Source organism: Rhinolophus ferrumequinum, assembly GCF_004115265.2.
Source record: "Rhinolophus ferrumequinum isolate MPI-CBG mRhiFer1 chromosome 15 unlocalized genomic scaffold, mRhiFer1_v1.p scaffold_54_arrow_ctg1_1, whole genome shotgun sequence".
Lineage (NCBI taxonomy): Eukaryota > Metazoa > Chordata > Mammalia > Chiroptera > Rhinolophidae > Rhinolophus > Rhinolophus ferrumequinum.
Genome location: NW_022680357.1, coordinates 16151417 through 16170980, shown reverse-complemented (window position 1 = coordinate 16170980; position 19564 = coordinate 16151417). Strand labels below are relative to the sequence as shown.

Below are 19564 nucleotides of genomic sequence, written 5' to 3'. Positions count from 1 at the left end.
AAGCCCCACTCTATTGTAGTACGCTCTTTTAAAAGAGGCAATTTAAACTTCCACATTTTTTAAAAAATGGGCTTGAAAAGCACTATCCTTAATTTTGAGTAAAAAGTAAGACATAGATTTGAGTTTTAGCTCTGCCACTGGCTAGCTGTGTGCCCTTAGGCAAGTGGGCCTTGGTTTTTCTCCTCTATAAGATGGTGATGGTAGCATCTGCCTCACAGAAGATTGTTGGATTGTTCGATTGGTTGACGTGTAGAAATGTTTGGAGAACCAAAACTGGTACATAGTAAACCTTACGGAAGTATCCGTGGACGTTATCGTGTGAGAGCGGCTAGTACCGCGCTGGTAGGTGACTTGTGCAGTGAACTACGTACACAGTAGGTCTCCTTTTCCATTTGATTCCTTAGAAAGTGTTGTTAGATGCCAGTCGGGCCTTCATGTTACCACATACTCTCCCAGCCTTCTTGGAACTTGTCACCTAAGATGCCATCCCTGCCACTGTCGTGCTTTCTCTTCTATTACTTGTCATTTTGGAGGTTTGCCGGGAAGCCAGGCATGTTTATGATCTCTAGGAGTAAGTCATGTATTGTGCATTCCTGTGCAGAATCGAAGCAGTAAGTTGTCCACGATAATAAAGTGTCATAATAGACAATTTGTAAAACATTCAGTCGGGAGAACTTACTAATGACATTTTTCCTCTCTGGTTTTTAAAAGACATTTTTGGCCTGGAGGAAACAAGTGTCCAAGTGGTTATTAAGATCGCGAGGTTGGCTTCTCTTGCAACAAGTAGTTGCAGGCGGCAGACTCCAGTGCAGTGAGAGCGCGGTGCCTTTCCCGAGTGGCCGATGGAGGCACTTCCGTTTTCGTCGGCCCGTTGGTGATACAGTGTAGCACCCTGGATGGATAGGAGTTAAGCCTGGCTACCTGGCAGAAGTGCATTTGGTACATAATTTATGGTACCCAGAAGCCCTTTGGGGAGGTCTTTGTCATCTTATCATCATGGCGGTATCCATTGAGGCCTGAAGATTAATTTTTGTTGTTCTCATCTAGTTCCAGCAGAGCGGGTCTCATAACCAAAAGGGTGGCCGCTCGCTGTTAAATGCCTGCATTTGGCTGTGGTTTTGACGGAAGGTGTGTTCATCAAGAATGGATGTTAGAAATCCAGACGTGTTTCAGTTAGTGATTTATTAATAGTTCAGAGGGGTGTTTTTTTTTTCTCCCTGTTATACTGATTTAACTTCTGAAAAATGAGTCATAGGCAGGGTGTCAAACATTTCCTCTTTGACTCGCCTCAAAAAAGGTTTATTCGCGTTTATGCCTTGTCAGTTGCTGTTGGGGTTCATTCGTGTCAGTCCTGCCAATGCTGACACAAAGTCAGGGGGAGCGTCACTCTGGTTTTCCGTGATTTGGCATGGGTGGACGTCTTCACTCCTCACAGTGAACGTCCATGGTTCAACAACCCTGTACTACGTCGTGTGACTCACTGAGAAATCATGTGGCAGCGTGATCCCTGTCCCCAGCTACCAGCGCTTCAACTTGTCATTTTCAACCGTATTGTGTTAAAACAAACGTCTAATTCTGGATATTTTTCTTTTCAGTTTGAGACCTAAAATTGGAAGCTCTATTTTTATACAACACTCTCCTAGAAAAGTCACTGTGTTGCTCCCCCAAATATCCTGGGCCCGAGGGCGGGGAGAGCACGCCCCAGCTGCTGCACACGGTTAAGCTGCATGTGTGGCCTGCCAGCCAGCAGAGGTGAGGTCTGCCCTGTGCTTTCCTGGCGAGCGCATCTGCCTTCACAGGCCTGCTTAAGGCTTCGGTTCTTGGTCTCTTCTTGCCATCCTGTGAAACATATCGTCCGTTGCCTCCGGTGGTTCTAGAGAGATGGAGGACCTGAGCGGCCCACGTCTCTTACCCTCTTTGACAGGTACCTGCGTCAGCCCTCAGAGTTAAAAGCCACTCGGTCATGAAGCAAATTTTAGTCAATGGGAGTGGAATAAGGAGACGTCTCGAGGGGTAAAACTGCCCATGGGTCCTTTGGGTTCCACATGCATTCTTCAGAAAAGCTGCTGGCTTTTGCTCTGGCCTCTCCAAACACCTTAAATGGGAAGCTTTTGTTCACTGAGGTAGAGAAGGTGCAGTTCAGACCAGTACCAGCAGGGTTTTCACCCAATTGGCGAACCCGTGGAGCTTCCTGGAGCGTCACACGGCGTGGCCGTGGCCTCCCTAAGCCCTCTGGACGGTCCCTTGCTAAAAGGAGAGGCGGGAAGGGATGACCAGTGTGCACGCGGATTTTTTCCAAGGGACTGAGGTGCAGGTCCGAAAGAGGCATGGCGGGAGAGAACAGCTCCCTGTTATTTCAGCTTCAGAGTTTGGCTTTTGCCGTGTTTGAGGTGAAAATGAGCTTGTGGAGTGAGCAGAGATGGAGCTGGACACTGTTGGCTGGAACAGCTCGGGGGCTGTGTTGGTATCTTCTGCGAACTGGTGAAATAGGGACTAATGGGGACAACGAGACAACCCCGACTTTGTCTTCTCTCTGCTGGGAGGAGGGGTCCAGGAGAAAGTGGACCTTCGGAACCAGCTTGTGAGAGGTGCAATTACATACTGCAGCCTCGGCTCAGCTCCCTTTCCTGTTGAGTATTTGATAACATCATCACGCAGTTAGAACTGCTATATTGTTAAGAAAGTCCTAAGGGAAAAATACATTTACAGCACAGTGCACATTTGTGGGGGGAAAAAATCCACCTGTCAGTGGACCTGCAGTTCCACCCTGTGTTGTTGAAGGGTCAGCTGGACTAGGAACACGGCTAAGTAGATCGGCCTCATTTGGTCATCCCGGACGAGTTACTCCATTTCAAGTGCATGGACTACAGACGTGCTCGTCAATAGCAGTGATTATTATGCATTCAACCTGCTTACGTGACGTAGCGGAGGTGCCCGGGACATGGTGCTGGATAAGACAGACAGAATCCCTGCTCCTGTGACACCTACCTTCCGGTAAGGGGAGCAAACCATAAATAAATAGGTCACAAGTCAGGATTTCGGAGAGTGTTACGTGCTGCGGAGAAATAAAACGCCGTGCTGGATCCGAGTCAGGTGGCGCTGGAGGTGGGTGAGGCAGGGAATGCAGCTCAGCGTTTGAACTGGCCCGTCTGATACGCAGGGGCCCTTTACTCTTCGCAGTGACCCTTTGATTTTCCCAGTTTTCAGGTGAGAAAATGGAAGCGAAGGCGTTATGGATGTGCGAGGAGCAGGTAGAGCTGCGCCCGACAGACCCAGCGATTGCGGGTCCACGGCACAGAACGGCACGGGGGCAGCCGTACCTGGTTTTCGGGTGGACGGAACCAATGGGCTTGCAGGGCAGGTTGGGAAAAGCTGCAGGTAAGGTCGTGGACCCTAAGCCGTGGGATATAATTTTGACTGTGGGTATGAGAGAGAGAGAGAGAGAGAGAGAGAGAGAGAGAGAGAGAACGTGTGTACAGTTTATTTTGGGGTCCAAAGCGATCTTCACGTTTTCAAAGGTCCTGATAACCAAAAGAGCTTATGGTACTGCGGCTTTATTTTAGGATTTTTCTAGTGGTGGTTTTTCTGGAAATGGGGCCTACTTGCTTGGGTAGAGTTTTAATAACATTGCAGTAGCCAATAGGTGGTGGCGATTTTGTAGGTCAGTATGGGTTAGAAGAGGGCAGGGACTGGGCGGAATCGTCAGGTGTCTTACTGCCAAGCCTGTAACGCCGTGATGCCAGCCGTGGGCTGTGGAGCTCTATTTTGATCTAATTACCTGCTTACGTGTACACATGTGAATGCACCTTTTGGCCGTGCGAATGCACATTTGTGAAATAGTTAACTGTTAGAAAACAACAACAAAGCCCAAAGGGCGGGGCCTCAAGTTTCAGCCCAGGAGTGTATTTCCACTAAAGATACACCGATGGGAGCATTTCCTGTCGCTGGCGTCAACACCTGGATCCTTTCTCAGCAGGCTCTTCCGTCCTTGAAACCAAAGAGAAATTGTTTCAGTAATAGTGACTGACTGAAACCAAGACGGGGCCAGGTTCTGGTCAGATCTGGTCTTTCAGTTTCACAGGATGTGGTTTAGATCAAATACCTGTTTCAGCTGGAAGATTGATGGTGCTGGTACTGCACGTAGAGACTTCCGGGAGCTCTGGCTTGACAGCCTTTCACGTGGCGTCTGAGTGCTGGGAGGAGGTTTCTCCCTGGGAACGTGCCGGTGACAGTGACAGAAAATGCGTGCTCACTAGGCTGAGGCAGCTATAAGCGCTCTGTGATATATCTGCTTGGAGGTGGCCGAAGGTTGTAAAAACTGCAATTGGGAAGATAGTTTTAGCTCATTCATCATCTCATGTTTTAAATAGCACCCTAATGGTCTGTCCAGTTGTAGTGGAATTTTACCGTTTGCACAAGCTTGGGGTCGCGGGTCCTGGTCCTCTGCTAAGGGTTCCCCTGACGTATAGGGTTGAAACTGTGGTCTCATGATTTGGTCCCAGATCACGAGTCAGAACGTCCAGGTAGCAGCTCTTCTCTCTTTGCTCTGTGAGTAGGAGACATGAGGGACACGGCCGTCGCTGGGTAGGGACTCTTTCTGTTGTGACATTTGCCTTATGCAAAGGGGGATTTATTGGCTCACATAGCTGTGAAGTCTAAGCTTTGGCCTGAGCTGGTACTGTTGGCAGTAATGCCTTCAAAACTCATTCTGTCTTTGTCACTTGATGGTTATTTTATTCTTGGGTCCTATGGGCATTTGAGTTGAGACCCATCTGATAAGAAGGGATCATTCAGTCCTCACAGTGACAAAACCTTTGCTGGGCTTTGTTAGTTGCCCGGGTGGCTTTCTGAGGAGGTGACTGTAGCAGCTCCAACCGCCTATGCGCTGAGTGCTTAGATTCACTCCGCTGCTTTGCTCAGCTGTGTATCCCTGACCCGCTCAGTCACTGAAGCCAGGGGCATGTGAAGCTTTGGTGGGCCTGTCACGTGATCTGTCCTGATTTCCACCTTACCACTTGGCCAAGAGTGAGGGACAGAGATCTTCTAGGGAAAGTTGGGGTGTCGCTTGATGGAGAGCCTGGTCTGCTACATGCAGTGAGGGAACAGGCCTGGGCCCAGTCTGAAGCTAGAAGGCCCGAGTGCTCGGTCTGTGGGCCGTGGGATAAGCCAGGCCAGCCTGCTACTCGTCTCCCAGGCCCCACAGTTGCTTCTCTTCTGAACGAGCCTCGTGCTCGCGGGAACGTGATTCCCTCAGCGACTGGCTGGCCCGTGGGCCGGACCCTTGCCCCCACCCGGTGCTGACCCTCATTAGATTGTGGGGGTGGGGGAAGGGTCGTTTTCTTTTGAAAGAATAAATTGGGGGACATTTAGACGTAATGGAAAGATATCCTTATGCTTTCTCTCCCTCTGCCCCACCACCCTTATTGCCATCACTTACCAACGCTGTTTTCAAATCCTTGCAGCCAGACTCATTGGATTTATCAGCCTTTTTGATGTGACTTACAGTGAAGCATATGGTCTCTTTACCTGTTTTCCATCCTCCTTTGGCAGTTTGCTATTTTTCCTTAAATATCTTAATGTGCTTTTGATAAGGACCTTTTATTTTTTTAAGAAACGGAATTAGTTGGCAGGTATTACAAAATAGTGTTGGGAGAAATACATCGCACCAAGGCACTGTCATTATATGAGGTGACACTACTATTTGGGGATTCAGATTGGATTATATATGTAGTTTTTTTGCAGACCCTTTGATCCGTTGGTTCCGCTTGTAGGAATTTATTCTCAGGAAATAATTATAAATGTTTTCATTTTAGCTGCATGCCCTGTTTATTATGCCAGTGTTGTTGACAACAGTGAACTATTAGAAGTAAGCTACATGTCCAACAATGAGAGTAGATGGACAGATTTTTGGTACCCCCACTCGATGGAATCTCGATGGAATACCTGACTATTAAATATGTTTTCACAGAGTCTCTCAACCTTTTTGCAGTGTAGCCCCAAATTTTTGACAGATTCAGTAGTAGGCTATAAATAGTCTGTGGGTTACACGCAACGGCTAGTGCTTCAGTAGTAGTACCAGTTTTACTGTGGAACTGCTGCCCTTTTAAAAGCGTTGTGTGAGACGAGGCGATTTATAGGAAGAAGTGTCAGAGAAAAAGGTTGCAAAATGGGATATACAGTACGACCCCAGTTGTGTTTAAAAGTTCCATGTACACAATCTGTGCATGCTTGTACGTCTGTGTGCCATCCCTGTGTTCCCCCAGAAACGACTACAGGGACAGACTCCCAAATATTAATTACAGTGGGGAGGATACATGGGGCCTTCTTTTCTGTGTGCTTCTCTGTGTTTTCACCATCTCAGCTGGGAGAAGCAGGCAAAGGGAGAGACGCAGCGTGGCAGTTAAGGGAACCCAAGGACATTTGGACCTGTTCAGTCATTCTAAATTATTCTGTTTGCTTCTCTTCAACTAGTCCCAAATTGCCAGTAAAAGTTTGTTAACAGCTGCATCTTGCTCTGTTCTAATGTGGACAAAGAAGACAACGTGCCTGCCCCACCCGCAACGCGAAGGGGACATGCCCCTCCGGCCTCCCTCAAATACGCCCCCTTCCCTCCTGCCTCAGGGCCTTTGCACACCTTCTCTCTGTCTGGAGTGCCTGCTCCCACCACCTCTCCCCGTCCACTCGTGCTCACCCTGAGCTGTCATCTCGGATGTCACTTCCTCAAGGAAACCCTCCCGGACTCTCCTTATTCCCCCCCCCCCCCGCTCAGTAGGTGGAATGCTCTTGACTTTGACAGCAGGAGAGAAAGCCTTAGCGGCCTCCCTCTTCTGGCTAGCTGACCGATGTGGTTGAAAACAGATAGTCTTTGATCGTACAGGTCTTTTTTCTGTCCCCTTCCTCTTCCTGTCTACTATGCATTAGCAGTCAGCTTCCATCATGGACCTCTAGGAAGCAACTGAGAAGTGTGGCCTTAATGGATCTGGGTTTTTTTTTTTTTTTTACAGAATTAGCAAACATTTAAGAGGTTGGTCAGTGACAGCGTTGTGAGCCTGAGGGCTGCTTGGAGAACTGTGGTTCTGGGAACCATATCCAGGCGGTTGTGGTTTTTCAGGAGCCCCCTTTAAGATATGGGGATGCAGGCATTTGTCATCTTTCCATCGGGTTCCTTCCTCATCTTTTGACTCATTTCACAGTTTCCTGTCTTGCCTTTCTTTTACTTAGATGCAAAAACCAAGTCTCATCTGCAGTTAACTAATTTTCAGTCAGTTGCTGACAACAGAATTCCTGAGAAGGTGACTGAAAAGTGAACAGTTGATGTGGTAACTGGGTGTTTGAGGACGAACCGTCTACAATCAGGTAAAGCTCCAGGGTGGCCCGTACCCACATGCTCACTGACAGCAGCGAATTAGTGCCTGGTCCGTGGGATACCTTCCGTGGGGCCGCAGGAGGCCGTCTGCTAAGGGAGGAGACGAGCTCCAAGCACCGAACCAGACGCGGAGAGTGGCGTGCCGTTTTTATTACGGTGCCACGGAGCGCAAACCTGAGGCAGCCCTCTGGTTTTCAACGGCGAAAGTCACCGCAAAGCTGGTGCAGAAGCAGAGACTGGCCAGCCTAGAAATCTGGTGCCCCCCGTGACGCCCTCTGCACGGAAGTGGGTAGTCGGACCTGTCCAGGTCGATAGTGACAGCAGGATATACTCCACATGAGGGTCGGTAAAGTGATAACGGCCCTTTCTTTTTTTGGTTATTTTGAGTCGTGTGGGATTTAAACGTGCAGCTCAGCTCTGGAGCCCAGACACCAAAACTGCTTCGTGATTTGGTATTTGGAAATTGTACAGTACATGGTGTGTTGTCTTGGTTGTATTTGGCAAGTAGTATTTGTTGTCACCAGCCCACAATGGCTACAGGCCCCGGGCCTCAGCTGGGTATATATTCTTATTTGTCTATCTGAAGTATGCCAGGTAAGGAACAGTAAGAATGCGTTAGAAAGAAAAGAAAAATTACTTTGTGCATAGCGGGCTGGTCTTAGGACCTGAGATTATTTTATAGAATTAGAACCAGTTGGTTTCTTTTCTTTAAAAAAATTTTTTCTCTTCCCTTCCTCCCTGCCTTTACCCCTCTTCTTTTTTCTTTTGCACTTTTGAGATTGGTTGATGTAGAAAGTCATATGTTCTTACCCGACCCTAACTGCAACTGCTGTCTTAGCTTGCTGCGGCGGTGCACGTTAGGACAAAAAGTCTTTTAAAAGCATGAAAATAGCAGCAGACTACGCTCATTTGCTTTGGCAGAGGGAAGGGCTTTCCCTCCCAAGTAGCTCCGGGTAAGACCTAATCTCCAAAGGTGACCTTGTAAGTCCCAAGTTCCAAGTGACAGCAAGCTCAGCATTTAAAGTACTTACTGAGTCCTTCCCCCTCGCTCCTTTTGCAAGTTTACTTTCTAGGAAGTAATTTACAAACAGACACCACCCATTTCCGGTCGTTTTCTCTGGTGGTTCGGCCTCTGCCACTGCCAGGTGGGATCAAGGGCCACTCGTGGCCTTGCTTCGAGACTCCCCAGAGAGGTGGCTTCTGCCACTGCAGCCACTTCGGCCCCTGGCAGCTGGAGAAAAGCTGTCTGAGGAATTTGTGGACTCATGTTCCGTGGCCTTTGGGTGTCTAGCATATATAGTAAGAAATAAAAACATGCACGCAAGTAGCTCTCCCAGCTGTTTAGATGAAAGCTGGAAAGGCCAGGTTCCTGTTGCTAATGTGTAGAAACAGCGGCGTTTGTCAGGGTGTCTTCTGCACAGACTCTAGATGGGACAGAATGAAAGGGGTAGACTGGGCCAGCCCCTTCCCTCAAGGAAGCCTCCAGTAGATCTCAAGGGCCTTGGTGCCAGCCTTTGCCTCCTGGTTCTTAGTCCTCATTCCCAAGGCTGTTCCTTGGGTGACAGGCCCCCGTCGGCAGCCCACCACAGCTTCCCTGCAAGCGGGCTTCCCGACCCAGCCAGCTGCAGCCACGAGCCAGCCGGCTCTGCTCTGCTTTCCACGTCAGGGCCCATTGCTGACCCTGCAGAAACCAGACTAAGGTGGGTCAGGAGAGGAACGGCTGCAGCAACAGTGCAGTGGTTCACTCGTTCAGACCGGCGTGGCCCTGCTTCCACTCTCCTTTGGCCTCATTTTCCCTTGGCTCTCAGGCTCTGTCGGGCAAAGGGTGTGAGAGCCGTTCCCTAAGGAGGCAGAGTGCCGGTCCCCAGGAGGCTAGTAAGTGTGGAACTTCAGCCTCTTTGGGTGCCAGAGAGTGGAGGTGGCCCCACAGCCTTAGTGCAGACCCCTCATGACAGTGTTGGGATCCTGGACACTCAGAGAGGTTAGGTGACTTGTTCAGGGCACTCGTTGCTTAGGGAGAACTGAGACCGGAACCAACGGCTCCTGGGAGGTGACTCTTCCTGTGGACTGCACCTCTGGAGGACACGCAGGTGTTGGTACTGTGCCTTTTCTCCTGGGCTGTCGTCGTCTCCTTAGGGGAAAGGTGTGCCCTGGCACGCATCATGGCAGAGAGGGACAAGGTGTGTGTAGAGTCAGATGCCAGGGTTCGAATCCCCTTTCCTGTGTAGACTGGCTGTATGACCTCAGCCAAGTCTCTTAAACTCGGTTCAGTTTTCCCCTCTGTAAACCGAAAATTACATTCTCTTCCTTATGGGGTTGTGGAAGCTTAAATAGACAGTTCATGTCAATCCCCTCAATATGTATATGCAATTTAAAAGATGCGGTTTTTCACATGTTTTAAAATCACCTCAACATGAACCAACCACACCAGCCCTTTGCCTCCTTCCTGTCCATTTCCTGCTCCGGTCACTTCAGGACCAGAATGAGACCCCCCTGCTCTGCGGACCTTCCCAGGGGTGCCCTTGGGTCTGACACCCTGGGTTGCTTTCCTGGTCCCACTGCTGAGCAGTGAAAGAGCCCCGCTTTCCCACGCGCACGAGCACTGACAGCGCCGGTGGTTGCAAGGTGCGCGGGGAGGGTGCGTGTAAGCGTGCAGCCCGCATTCCTCCTGGGAGCGCCCCACCAGCCCCTCCACCTTCCTCTCCGTTTCCCGTCTCCATTCGCACCATGGCTTCGGGGGGTTTAGCCCCTTCGTGGTTGTCGGTTCCCTAAGAGGCGATTCTCTTAGCGGTAGATGACGACGGCACGTCCTGGGTGACAGGGACGCCCAGGCTGTCACTGCACGGAACTCCCGAGAGAGAGCAGCTCCCGGTCCCTCGGGGCCGGGGCACCCACAGGGACTGCAGCCCCTGGGACTGCCCTCGGCCTGGCCATGCCACCCCCCATCCCAGGAGCAGCAGCAGGGCCGGCCCAGGGGTGAGGGTGGGGGAAGGGGGGTGGCTGGAGGCCGACTGCAGGCAGGAGGCCGAGCAGTGGGAGCTGAGCGAGGAGAAACGCTGGAGGCTGGTCTGGGTCCAGCTGAGCAGGTGCTGGCTCCGTCGCTCAGGTGAACCCCCAGGCTGCAGCTGTGTCTACAAGTAGGGTTCCTTGTTGTCGTATTTTAGTTTTTGTTCCTTCTCCCTGCCTTTCTTTCTCCCCAACCCCTCTTGGCCCTGGCTTCATTCAGCTCATTGGTGCCAGTTAGCTGAGGAGCAGAGTCACTTCCTGGGAGAACAGGGGAGCTGCTATGGGCGTCGGGGAGGCCTGCACACCTGGCCTGCCCCAGCAGAGCTGGACTGGCTGCTGGAAAGGCCCCTGTTCTTAGCGAAGGGAGGCTCGAGTCTGTCACTGACCTTGTGATACTAACAACTGATAAAGGCCGACACTTGTGGAACACTTTCTCTGAGCAGGTATTGGACAGAGCGTGTCACGTGGGTGGTCTCGTTTACTCTGCCCACCAATCCTTGAGGTCCAGCTGTCCCCTTTTAAATTTCCACTCTGACAGCCATGCAGCTGGTGCCATCACCATGATTCAGGTCCAGGTTTGTCTGCCCCCAGCGCTCATCCTCTCAATCATTCCACCCGGGTTCTCCCTCCCCAGGGGGCCCCTGACCTCCGTGTGCCTGCACTCTCCTCTTTCTGTGAAATGGGCGCCGACTGCCCTCCCAGGGCTGCGTTCATGGAGTCCGAGGTCACGTACCGACCAACACAGAGTGGGTTTCATTAGCCTCGATGCTGTGACTGATGACACTTGGCTCTGTGCGCCCCGTGTGCAGTGGCGGTCCTCTTCAGAGACGTCGCAGGGGGACCGACCAGGAAGGCAGTTCCACGACACTAGTGTGAAGGAGTAGCTGGAAATCCTGTGTTTTACAAGAGCTGGGACCTAGTGGAAAGGAAAAGGAGTCTGGAACTGGTTGGAAGCTGGCCTCAGGTCAGGGACAGACCCGCGACCCGTGGTCTAGAATGTCCCCAGGGCACAGCAGATACCTGGCTTGCTTTTACTCAGGACCCATCACAGGAAGGTTTACCCTCTGGAGAAGCTGACCCCCGGGTATTTCTGGGTACAGCTGCAGCTGAGCAGGGTCAGTGTTTCTGAACAAACCAGGTGATTGAGTCGAGGCGGGGTAGGTGTCCTGCCTGGACGCAGGAGCCTGGAGCCCGTTGTTCAGATGGGACAAGCTGGGGCTTCTGTCAGGCTCACCAGGTACGACTTGACTGTTAGTACCTGTCATATCAAGTGTTTTCTGCGAGGTTGGGGGCAGTGTGTGCCCTTTATCTGCGTTTCCTGACTGGCTCCTCACAACAGTGAGGCAGATACCATTTTGCAGGTTGAGGAAATTCAGGTTTCGATCAGGGCCAACCAACCAGTGGCAGAGCTGGGCTTTGGTTTCAGAGCTGGAGCTTTGAGCCATGTTGGTACACAGGCGCATCACAGCTGTGTGGCCCCTGGACTCATCCCGGTCCCCACCTCTGGGGAGGCCGAGTCCAGGGGCATCTTGCCTTCCTGGGTCACCGTGGCAGGGCTCACCTGGCAGAGGGCATTGGGTGGGACGCCTTGAGCACTGGGCACAGACCAGGTATTGTTCTCTTTCCGGTTGCGGATGGAGCGACTCACTGCTCTGGGGTGGCTGTGGTGAGTCACACGGCTGAGCTCGGGCCCCATCTGTTGGTGGCCTTTCCCTAGGTGCGCTGATGGAGGTGGGCTCAGCAGTCTAGCCTCATGGTGAAGGGCGTGGTGTCTGAAGCCAGACATAGGACCAGGTTCTGTCTGTGTGATCTTGGGTCGTTTACTTTGTGCCTCAGTTTTCCTGTCTTTAAATGGGGCTGTGGTGAGGATATGAGCTTCAGTGTCCATGAGGTGCCTGGCACGGTAGCAAGTGTTCAGTAATTGGTAACGGCTATTACTAGCTAGTAGCCATCAGCTAGTACGTGCACGGAGACTTCCATGTTGAAAACCCTTGAAGTGTGGCCACGCGGCTGGGCAACGCCATTGAGCTTGGGGAAAGCTCTGGGCACAGAACTAGCTTCCAAAGAACAAGGCAGACACAGAGGAAGGGAGTCCACTGACTAATCACGGGGCTGTCCTCACCATCAGACCCGAAGATGTTTTCTTCTGCTTTGAGCTCACTGCTCGCCTCCACACTCGGCTGCAGTGGGAGGATTTCAGAGCAAAGGGACCAGAATGTAAAAAAGGGATGTGACCTTATTGATTGATCATCTGTCTGTCTGATTTGACTTTCCCCTCCTCTTCCTCTTCTGCTGGGCATTTGAAAAGCCTTCAGGTCTCAGCTGGGTCTGCTGTGTCAGGCCATCAGAAGCTGCTCTGACGTGGGGGACCAGTTGGGTAAATGGGATTAGGGCCTCTTGGGGAGGCCCATCTGTTCTGCCCCTACCTGTAGGTCTCGGCTCCAGGATTTGGAGGAAGCTGGTACAATGAAGCATCTGTCGGGTAGGGGCGGGGTGAGTGGCCTGGGGTAGGTGGGTCAGATGGAGGCCAGGAAATCCTCTCCTCCTGCCAGGTACCCAGGCCTTCCTCAGCAGCAGGAGCTGAGCAGCAAATTGTGGTGAGTCAGCGTGCCTGGGGACTAGCGCTGCCAGTCTGTGAGCATGTGGGTTTGTGTAAGTTTGGGCCTTTTGTTTCTTCCAGCACTCTAGTCTTTAGAAACACAAATCTGGAAACCAGACCCTCCACATGCTATAGTCCTGCTTGCTTTGAGATAATTCAGCTCCAACAGTTGCTTCCCTTGTATGCTGGCCTTCCAAGAATTAACCCTTTACCTTTTAAATTTTTAATAGGCTGTGCTTAGGTCTTTGTAGCTCTACGCTTCTTCAAGCATAAAAAGGCTTAGAAGTACTTACGTGGGTCTGTCATTTTCCATAGCAAAAACCCTTATAAGGGGTTCTGTGTGGTTTTGAAGCCGAAGTGAAACTGCAAGTCTTTTGAGGGCATGTATAGACATGTCTGTGTCATTGATTCTCATTGAGGGTGGGGACTGGGACACGCCCTGGTACGAAGAGTCGCCAGTGACTCCAGGGCTGATTCTGGTCTCCACTTAAACCTGTACACTCAGAATTTACCCTTAGAATCCCTGTTGCAGATGACCCCAAGCTTATCCAGGCAGGATTTGCAGAAAGTGACAGTCCTTTAGGTAAAGTTGTAAAGCTCCAGCCTTCAAAATAAGCACCCTCTACCCCACTGCCCGTCTCCTAAGAGCTTTGCATTTGGATCTGAAGGTCCCTGAAAGCTCCCCAGCGCTGGGAGGCGCGGGACTGACTAACGCTGGTTTGGTCCCTTTTCCCTCGTACTTCTGGCTCTGTTAAATTAATACCGTGATTTCAGAGGCTGCAGTTACTATAGCAGGTGGCAGAATTGTACAAGTCCAGACGCCCTTCGGCTGACGATGGGTTACGTCCCAATAAACCCACCGTAAGTTGAAAATATCTTAAGTCCAAAAATGCATTTAATACACCTAACCTGCTGCACCTTCTAGCTTAGCCTCGCTTACCTTAAATCTGCTCAGAACACTTCCGTCAGCCTACAAAACCATTTAGCACAGAGCTGACTTTGTAATAAAGTGTGTCTCATTTTACTGTGCATATCACTTTTGTACCTTTGCGAAGTCGAAAAACTGTGAGTCAGGGACCATCTGTACTAAATTGTAGATGGATCTTCTAGTGAACGGGTTGAAAGTAAGAATAAGAGTTCCGAGTAGACGGGCTCTTCAGAAAAATCACCTGACCCGGGGCCCAGGAATTTCTAGCAGTTCTTTTGAAAGCACTTTCTAATTACACGAGTAGTAAATCAGCCACCCCGATGAGTTTTTATGTATCGGTGCAGACTTCTTCTCCATGTAGCAAGTGTCCTACCATTTAGAGATTGTGTTTGGTCAGCCAGCCCCTCGGGAGGACTGAGCCTCAGTCCTGTCGGAAAGTCACTTTCGGTGACTGTGGCTCACATTCTGCATTCCGCCTTGCAGAAGACCTGAGGTGGGGAGAAAAAGCAGCTCTGGGACCGGGGACCTTGGCATGGGCTGTGCTTGGCGGATGGCTCCCAGGGGTGGGCAGAGGAAGGGTGCAGAAAGGGCATTTCACGGACCGCGTGGGAGAGTCCCGGGAAGGAGTTTGAAGCGCTTCGAGACAAATGCTTTGCTCTGGCTGCGACTCTTTTGTCGTCTGAAAATCTTCCTCATCCTTAGACCGGTGTGAAACCGGATGTCTAGGAGGTGGCCACTGCCTCTCCCTGCTCATCCTACTTTAAAAAAAAAGAAAAGTCTGAGAATTTTGACTTTAGAGACTGAAGGAGGAACCTTTTATTTGCACCTTCTGGCTTAACTGAGGTCCAAAAAACTTTCTTAGTGTGATGGCAAGTTGGCAAGACAGCTTTCCTCTGGAATATTTCTGCCCAAACTGCAATCTTCCTTGATGCATTCTGCACGTGAACCAGCCTCTTTGTAACCTATGTTACCTTAGGAATGTGAGGAATTTTCCGGATTGGTTCTCCATATGTGCTCTAGCCACTGCGTTTCCAAGTGAGCCTATCGAGCTGGCTGACGAGGGAGGTGGTGAGAAGCTTGGGGTGTCGCTCGTGGCTCTGGCGCGGCCCCGTGTGCGTCGGGTCCCTGGAGGGGAGTTTGCCTGCCCATCTAGCTCCCCGTGCAGCGGTGACTGCTCTCTGCTTTCCTTCCAGGTTGGCTGGCTCCTCTGGCTGATGGCATGTTGAGGTTCAAGGCTCAGCGGCAGCGAGGGCTTCCGATCCCGAGGGGGCCACGCTAGAGGCCAGGCCACCAGCACCATGGGCCAGTGTGTCACCAAATGCAAGAATCCCTCATCAACGCTGGGCAGCAAGAATGGAGACCGTGACCCCAGCAGCAAGTCTCACAGCAGGCGAGGTGCGGGCCACCGCGAGGAACAGCCGCCAGCCTGTGGCAAGCCCGGTGGAGACATCCTCGTCAATGGGACCAAGAAGGCAGAGGCCAGCGCCGATGCCTGCCAGCCGCCCACGTCCTCGGGCGACGCGGGGCGGGAGCCCAAGGCCAGTGCCGAGGAGGCATCCTTGCAGAGGCTGGAAGAGCTGTTCCGGCGCTACAAGGATGAGCGGGAGGATGCAATCTTGGAGGAAGGCATGGAGCGCTTTTGCAATGACCTGTGTGTCGACCCCACGGAGTTTCGAGTGCTGCTCTTGGCTTGGAAGTTCCAGGCTGCTACCATGTGCAAATTCACCAGGTGAGTCACACAGCCCTTCCCAGGTGAGCGGAGGAGGAGAGAGCTTGGCGGGGCCCCGGTGCTGGCCCGGCCGGAACTGGGTCGGCGGCACAGCGCCTGGGTAAGTCTTCTTTTCTTCTGACCAGTTTCTCTAAAGCTTATTTCTCTAAAGCTGCATAGCAGGGCGCCAGCCGGCCATTGTCATCTGAAGTGAAACGAGGGACAATCCACGTGGAGCCCCGCTGCCACGCGGCTGCCCAGCCGCTGCTGCTTCGACCTTTCCCTCGTCTCTCAGTCCTGCCCCTGTCAGTTCTCTCCCTTGCTCCCTCACGTGGTATTTACTGTACGTGTGTCGTGTGCCCGGTGCCGCGAATGCCCGTGCGCTGCCCCTCTGCCACTGCAGGAGGCCAGTTGCCCCTTCTGGCTCTGCACGCTTTGCCCTCAGCCAGCCTATGTGGGGACAGGGACAGCTGCCCCAGTTACCGGGCAGGCGTTGTGCACAGTGTCATGGTCATGGGTCCCTGCAGCGCTCGTTTGTGGGGGAGGACGTGGCAGGGTCACCCCAGGGTGTGGCTTGCAGAGCGCCGGGTGACAAGTAAGAATTGACCGTTTCTGGCCCCTGAGCAGGTTACCCCACAGCCCTCAGGTGCCTGTGTCTTCAGCATACCCCGCGACCTCCGTGCGTTCAGTGGGAGGCCTGCTGCAGGCTGACAGATGGCAGGAATACATACAGATTTGTTGTTTAATAATAAAACTTTGATCTCTGGTGGCAGTTACCCAGGTCCATCCAGAATCTTTGGCTCCAAAAGTCTGCGTTGGCTGTCACCAAAAATAGTCCCCAAACAGACCCCCCACAGAGAATCAAAAGGAAGCAGGAAGAGTCCCTGTCCATCCGTCCGGGAGGGGGTCTGCAGCTCGGTCGCCGTTGCCGACGGGAAGCGGCCCAAGCGGGAGGCTCGTGTAGCTTTGGGAAGCTGAATAAATGAAGGAGTAAACCGTTCGCAGCTGCCTCCCATGTGCCTGCCAGACGCTGTCAGAAGCAGCTGACATGTACTCACTTGTTCAGTCCTCAGCGAACCCCTGTGAAGTGAGCGGGGAGGTAGCCTCCCCTGTGACGGGTGAAGACAGGGACCCCGGGGAGGGCTTGGGATCAGTCCACGCCACGCGGCTCGTCCCCTCTCAGTAAGGCTCTCGTGTGCAGGGACTGACTGTGCCCCTCCGTGCTGTTGCAGGAAGGAGTTTTTTGATGGCTGCAAAGCAATAAGTGCGGACAGCATCGACGGGATCTGCGCGCGGTTCCCGAGCCTCTTGACAGAAGCCAGACAAGAGGACAAATTCAAGGATCTCTACCGGTTTACGTTTCAGTTTGGCCTGGACTCGGAAGAAGGGCAGCGGTCGCTGCACCGGGAAATAGCCATCGCCCTGTGGAAACTCGTCTTCACCCAGAACAACCCTCCCGTGTTGGACCAGTGGCTCAACTTCCTGACGGAGAACCCCTCGGGGGTCAAAGGCATCTCCCGGGACACGTGGAACATGTTCCTTAACTTCACTCAGGTCATCGGCCCCGACCTCAGCAACTACAGCGAAGACGAGGCCTGGCCCAGTCTCTTCGACACCTTTGTGGAGTGGGAGACGGAGCGGAGGAAAAGGGAGGCGGGTGGGAGGCGCGCGCTCAGCTCAGGGCCCGAGGGCTTGTGTCCCGAGGAGCAGACCTAGCGCTCGGACCTGCCCGCCGCCCCGAGCCACCGAGGGAATGGACCTTTCTGGAAATTACTGAAGATCCGGATATTTTCTACTTTACACCTTTCTCTGCCTTGTATCTGAAAGGGCTCTAAAATGCTGTATCATGTTTTAGGCACTTTCTTCACTTTTTGGTTATTTTGGTTATTTCTTTTTTGGGGGGGAGGGTTCCCCCCAAATATTTGAACCTGGTTACATGTTGTGCATCTTTTTTTTTTTCTTTTTTTTTAGCCTTCATATAGAATAAGCCTGCCTTTTCTTGCACAAATGAGATTTTTTTTTTTTGTGGGGGAGGGCCTAGAACAGGGAGGAGGGCATGGGACGTTAGGCTGAATTACCCGACAAGAGGATACAGTGCCAGGTCTCAGTTTTGCATATTGTTTTTCAGGGCAGGTCTGTACTGTGTGTAGTGCTGTTTACATGGTTGAATTTAGGTTGTGATAATTATTTTTAAAGATTTACACAGAGTTGACCAGCAGTGTTAACTGTTAACCACATCGCATTAATTCCCAGACGATTTAAAGCTCTTGGAGAGCCGAGGCCAGCCAAGAGCGGTGGTCTGGTGACACCCCCCTCTGAAGCTCATTTTCTGAACCCCTTGTTTTCCTCACTTCTTGCTCATTCCTTCTGACCCATTGCATTTCGTGCCGAGTTGATCCGTCACCATGCTGCACCTGTCAGTCAAGTGAGCGGTGTTCTAGAACCTTGTGCTAACAACCACTTAAAACATCGAACACAGAGAAAGCAGTGCTACCTCAGTTTTGCTGGAAGAAGTAGACTTTGATAGTTTCCTTTCTTTGACGAATTTTCTGTATTTTCATGTTGTAAGTGGAAATACTTTTTTTTTTCTCTCTTTTTTTTTTCATTTGCCTCGGAGCCAAAGTTTCTGTTCCTGGTGGTCGGAAAACTGTGGTATGGAGCTCTGCTTGAATTTTTTTCTTGTTTTAAAAATTTTTTTGAGTGTCATCAGCTTACTTGTCTGGCAAGTGCAGAAGCCTGGGGCTGGCCTGAACTCTGCCAAACAAAATATAGACGTGTATTTAATAGTTAAACGTGTACCCTTTCCCTTCTTGCTGCACCCATGTTATCACTGAACCCCTAGGAGTTATTTATTATCTCGTCGTTTGTGTCAGGCTCATTTGGGGTAACGTGATAACTGTTTAGGTTTACATGACCCTCTTCTCCTTCCCCTCCCCCAAATATGTATATATACATATATAAGATATGTATATATTTTACCTATATAAAATATATATATATACACATATATGTATCTATATTCCTTTGTTTCTTTGCCTGCTAAAACTGGCCATAAAGGAGGCAGCTGCCTTCACTATATAAAGTATAAGAAGAGTGCCAGGGAGTGTTTCTAACGGAGGCTTTTGAATCTGAATTTGGACCGTTTTCACTAAAGAGAAGTTGAATTTTCCCAGTCTTCTCCTCACAAGAGGGAGGCCCAGGCGACTCCGCGTGCTGGCCCCGTAAGTCCAGCTTCGGCCAAACCGCCACACGCGAGCTGACTCTGGTCTGACCTGGTCTTAGTAGAGGGTCTTCGTTTTACCATTTAAAAAAAAGACGTCCCCAGAAAACCGTGCTGGAGGGGTGGGTGGCAGGGACTTGGACAGTTCGGCTTCCAGCGCTTTGGAACAGATTGAAAAGGGAATCTTTTGAATAAAACCTTATAAAACATTTATACTTTGGAGGCAATGAGAGTTTGTCTATGAAACGTAGGGATTGTCGTCCCCTACCCACCCCCGCCTCCCTCCCGGATATGTTTCTTAGGTTGGGCAGGAATTGCTTCTTTTGAGTTTCTTTCGTATAGATTCGGGCTCCCGTCTTTACAAAGATGATGAAGGAGTTCCTGCAGTCAGTGTTTTTCCAGAATTGACATCGACATAGAGAACGTACTTGGAGTTTGCTTTTTGTAATCCTAAAGCCTGGGAGACGCCCCTTCTCGGGGTGGATGGGGTCTTTCAAGTCGGCCACAGTTAGGTTAGCTCTCCTTCTGGAAAGCTGAACACGGTGTCAGGTGAGATGTCTGTCTTTGTTCCAGCCTAAGACACAAGATCCTTGTATAAAGAGTGTTTCTAGAGACCCCAGCTGGTTCTGGGGGCTCAGCTGTAGTCGGGGTACCCAAACTGAGTTCTTAAAGAGACCACCTTCTCATCCAGCCAGTCGGCAACCCCCCACCCCCCATTGTTCCCGTTTCTGAATTGG

General features: G+C 51.3%; 1 protein-coding gene across 6 annotated transcripts in view; it reads left to right on the top strand.

The window, feature by feature from the left end:
* The window catches only part of DCUN1D3 (defective in cullin neddylation 1 domain containing 3), a 41753-nt gene extending 22711 nt beyond the window's left edge, over window positions 1-19042 (top strand). For 2 of the 6 annotated variants that reach the window (XM_033101401.1, XM_033101398.1), the window contains exons 2-4: window positions 7222-7356; window positions 15093-15628; window positions 16840-19042. In XM_033101401.1, coding sequence (XP_032957292.1) covers window positions 15198-15628; window positions 16840-17323 — 915 coding nt within the window. In that variant the 5' untranslated portion in view covers window positions 7222-7356; window positions 15093-15197 and the 3' untranslated portion in view covers window positions 17324-19042. Of the gene's footprint in view, window positions 1-1937; window positions 3379-7221; window positions 7357-15092; window positions 15629-16839 lie in introns of those variants that run through there. The other 4 variants (XM_033101402.1, XM_033101397.1, XM_033101400.1 and 1 more) reach the window with 3 other exon arrangements.
* Window positions 19043-19564: the final 522 nt, after the last annotated feature.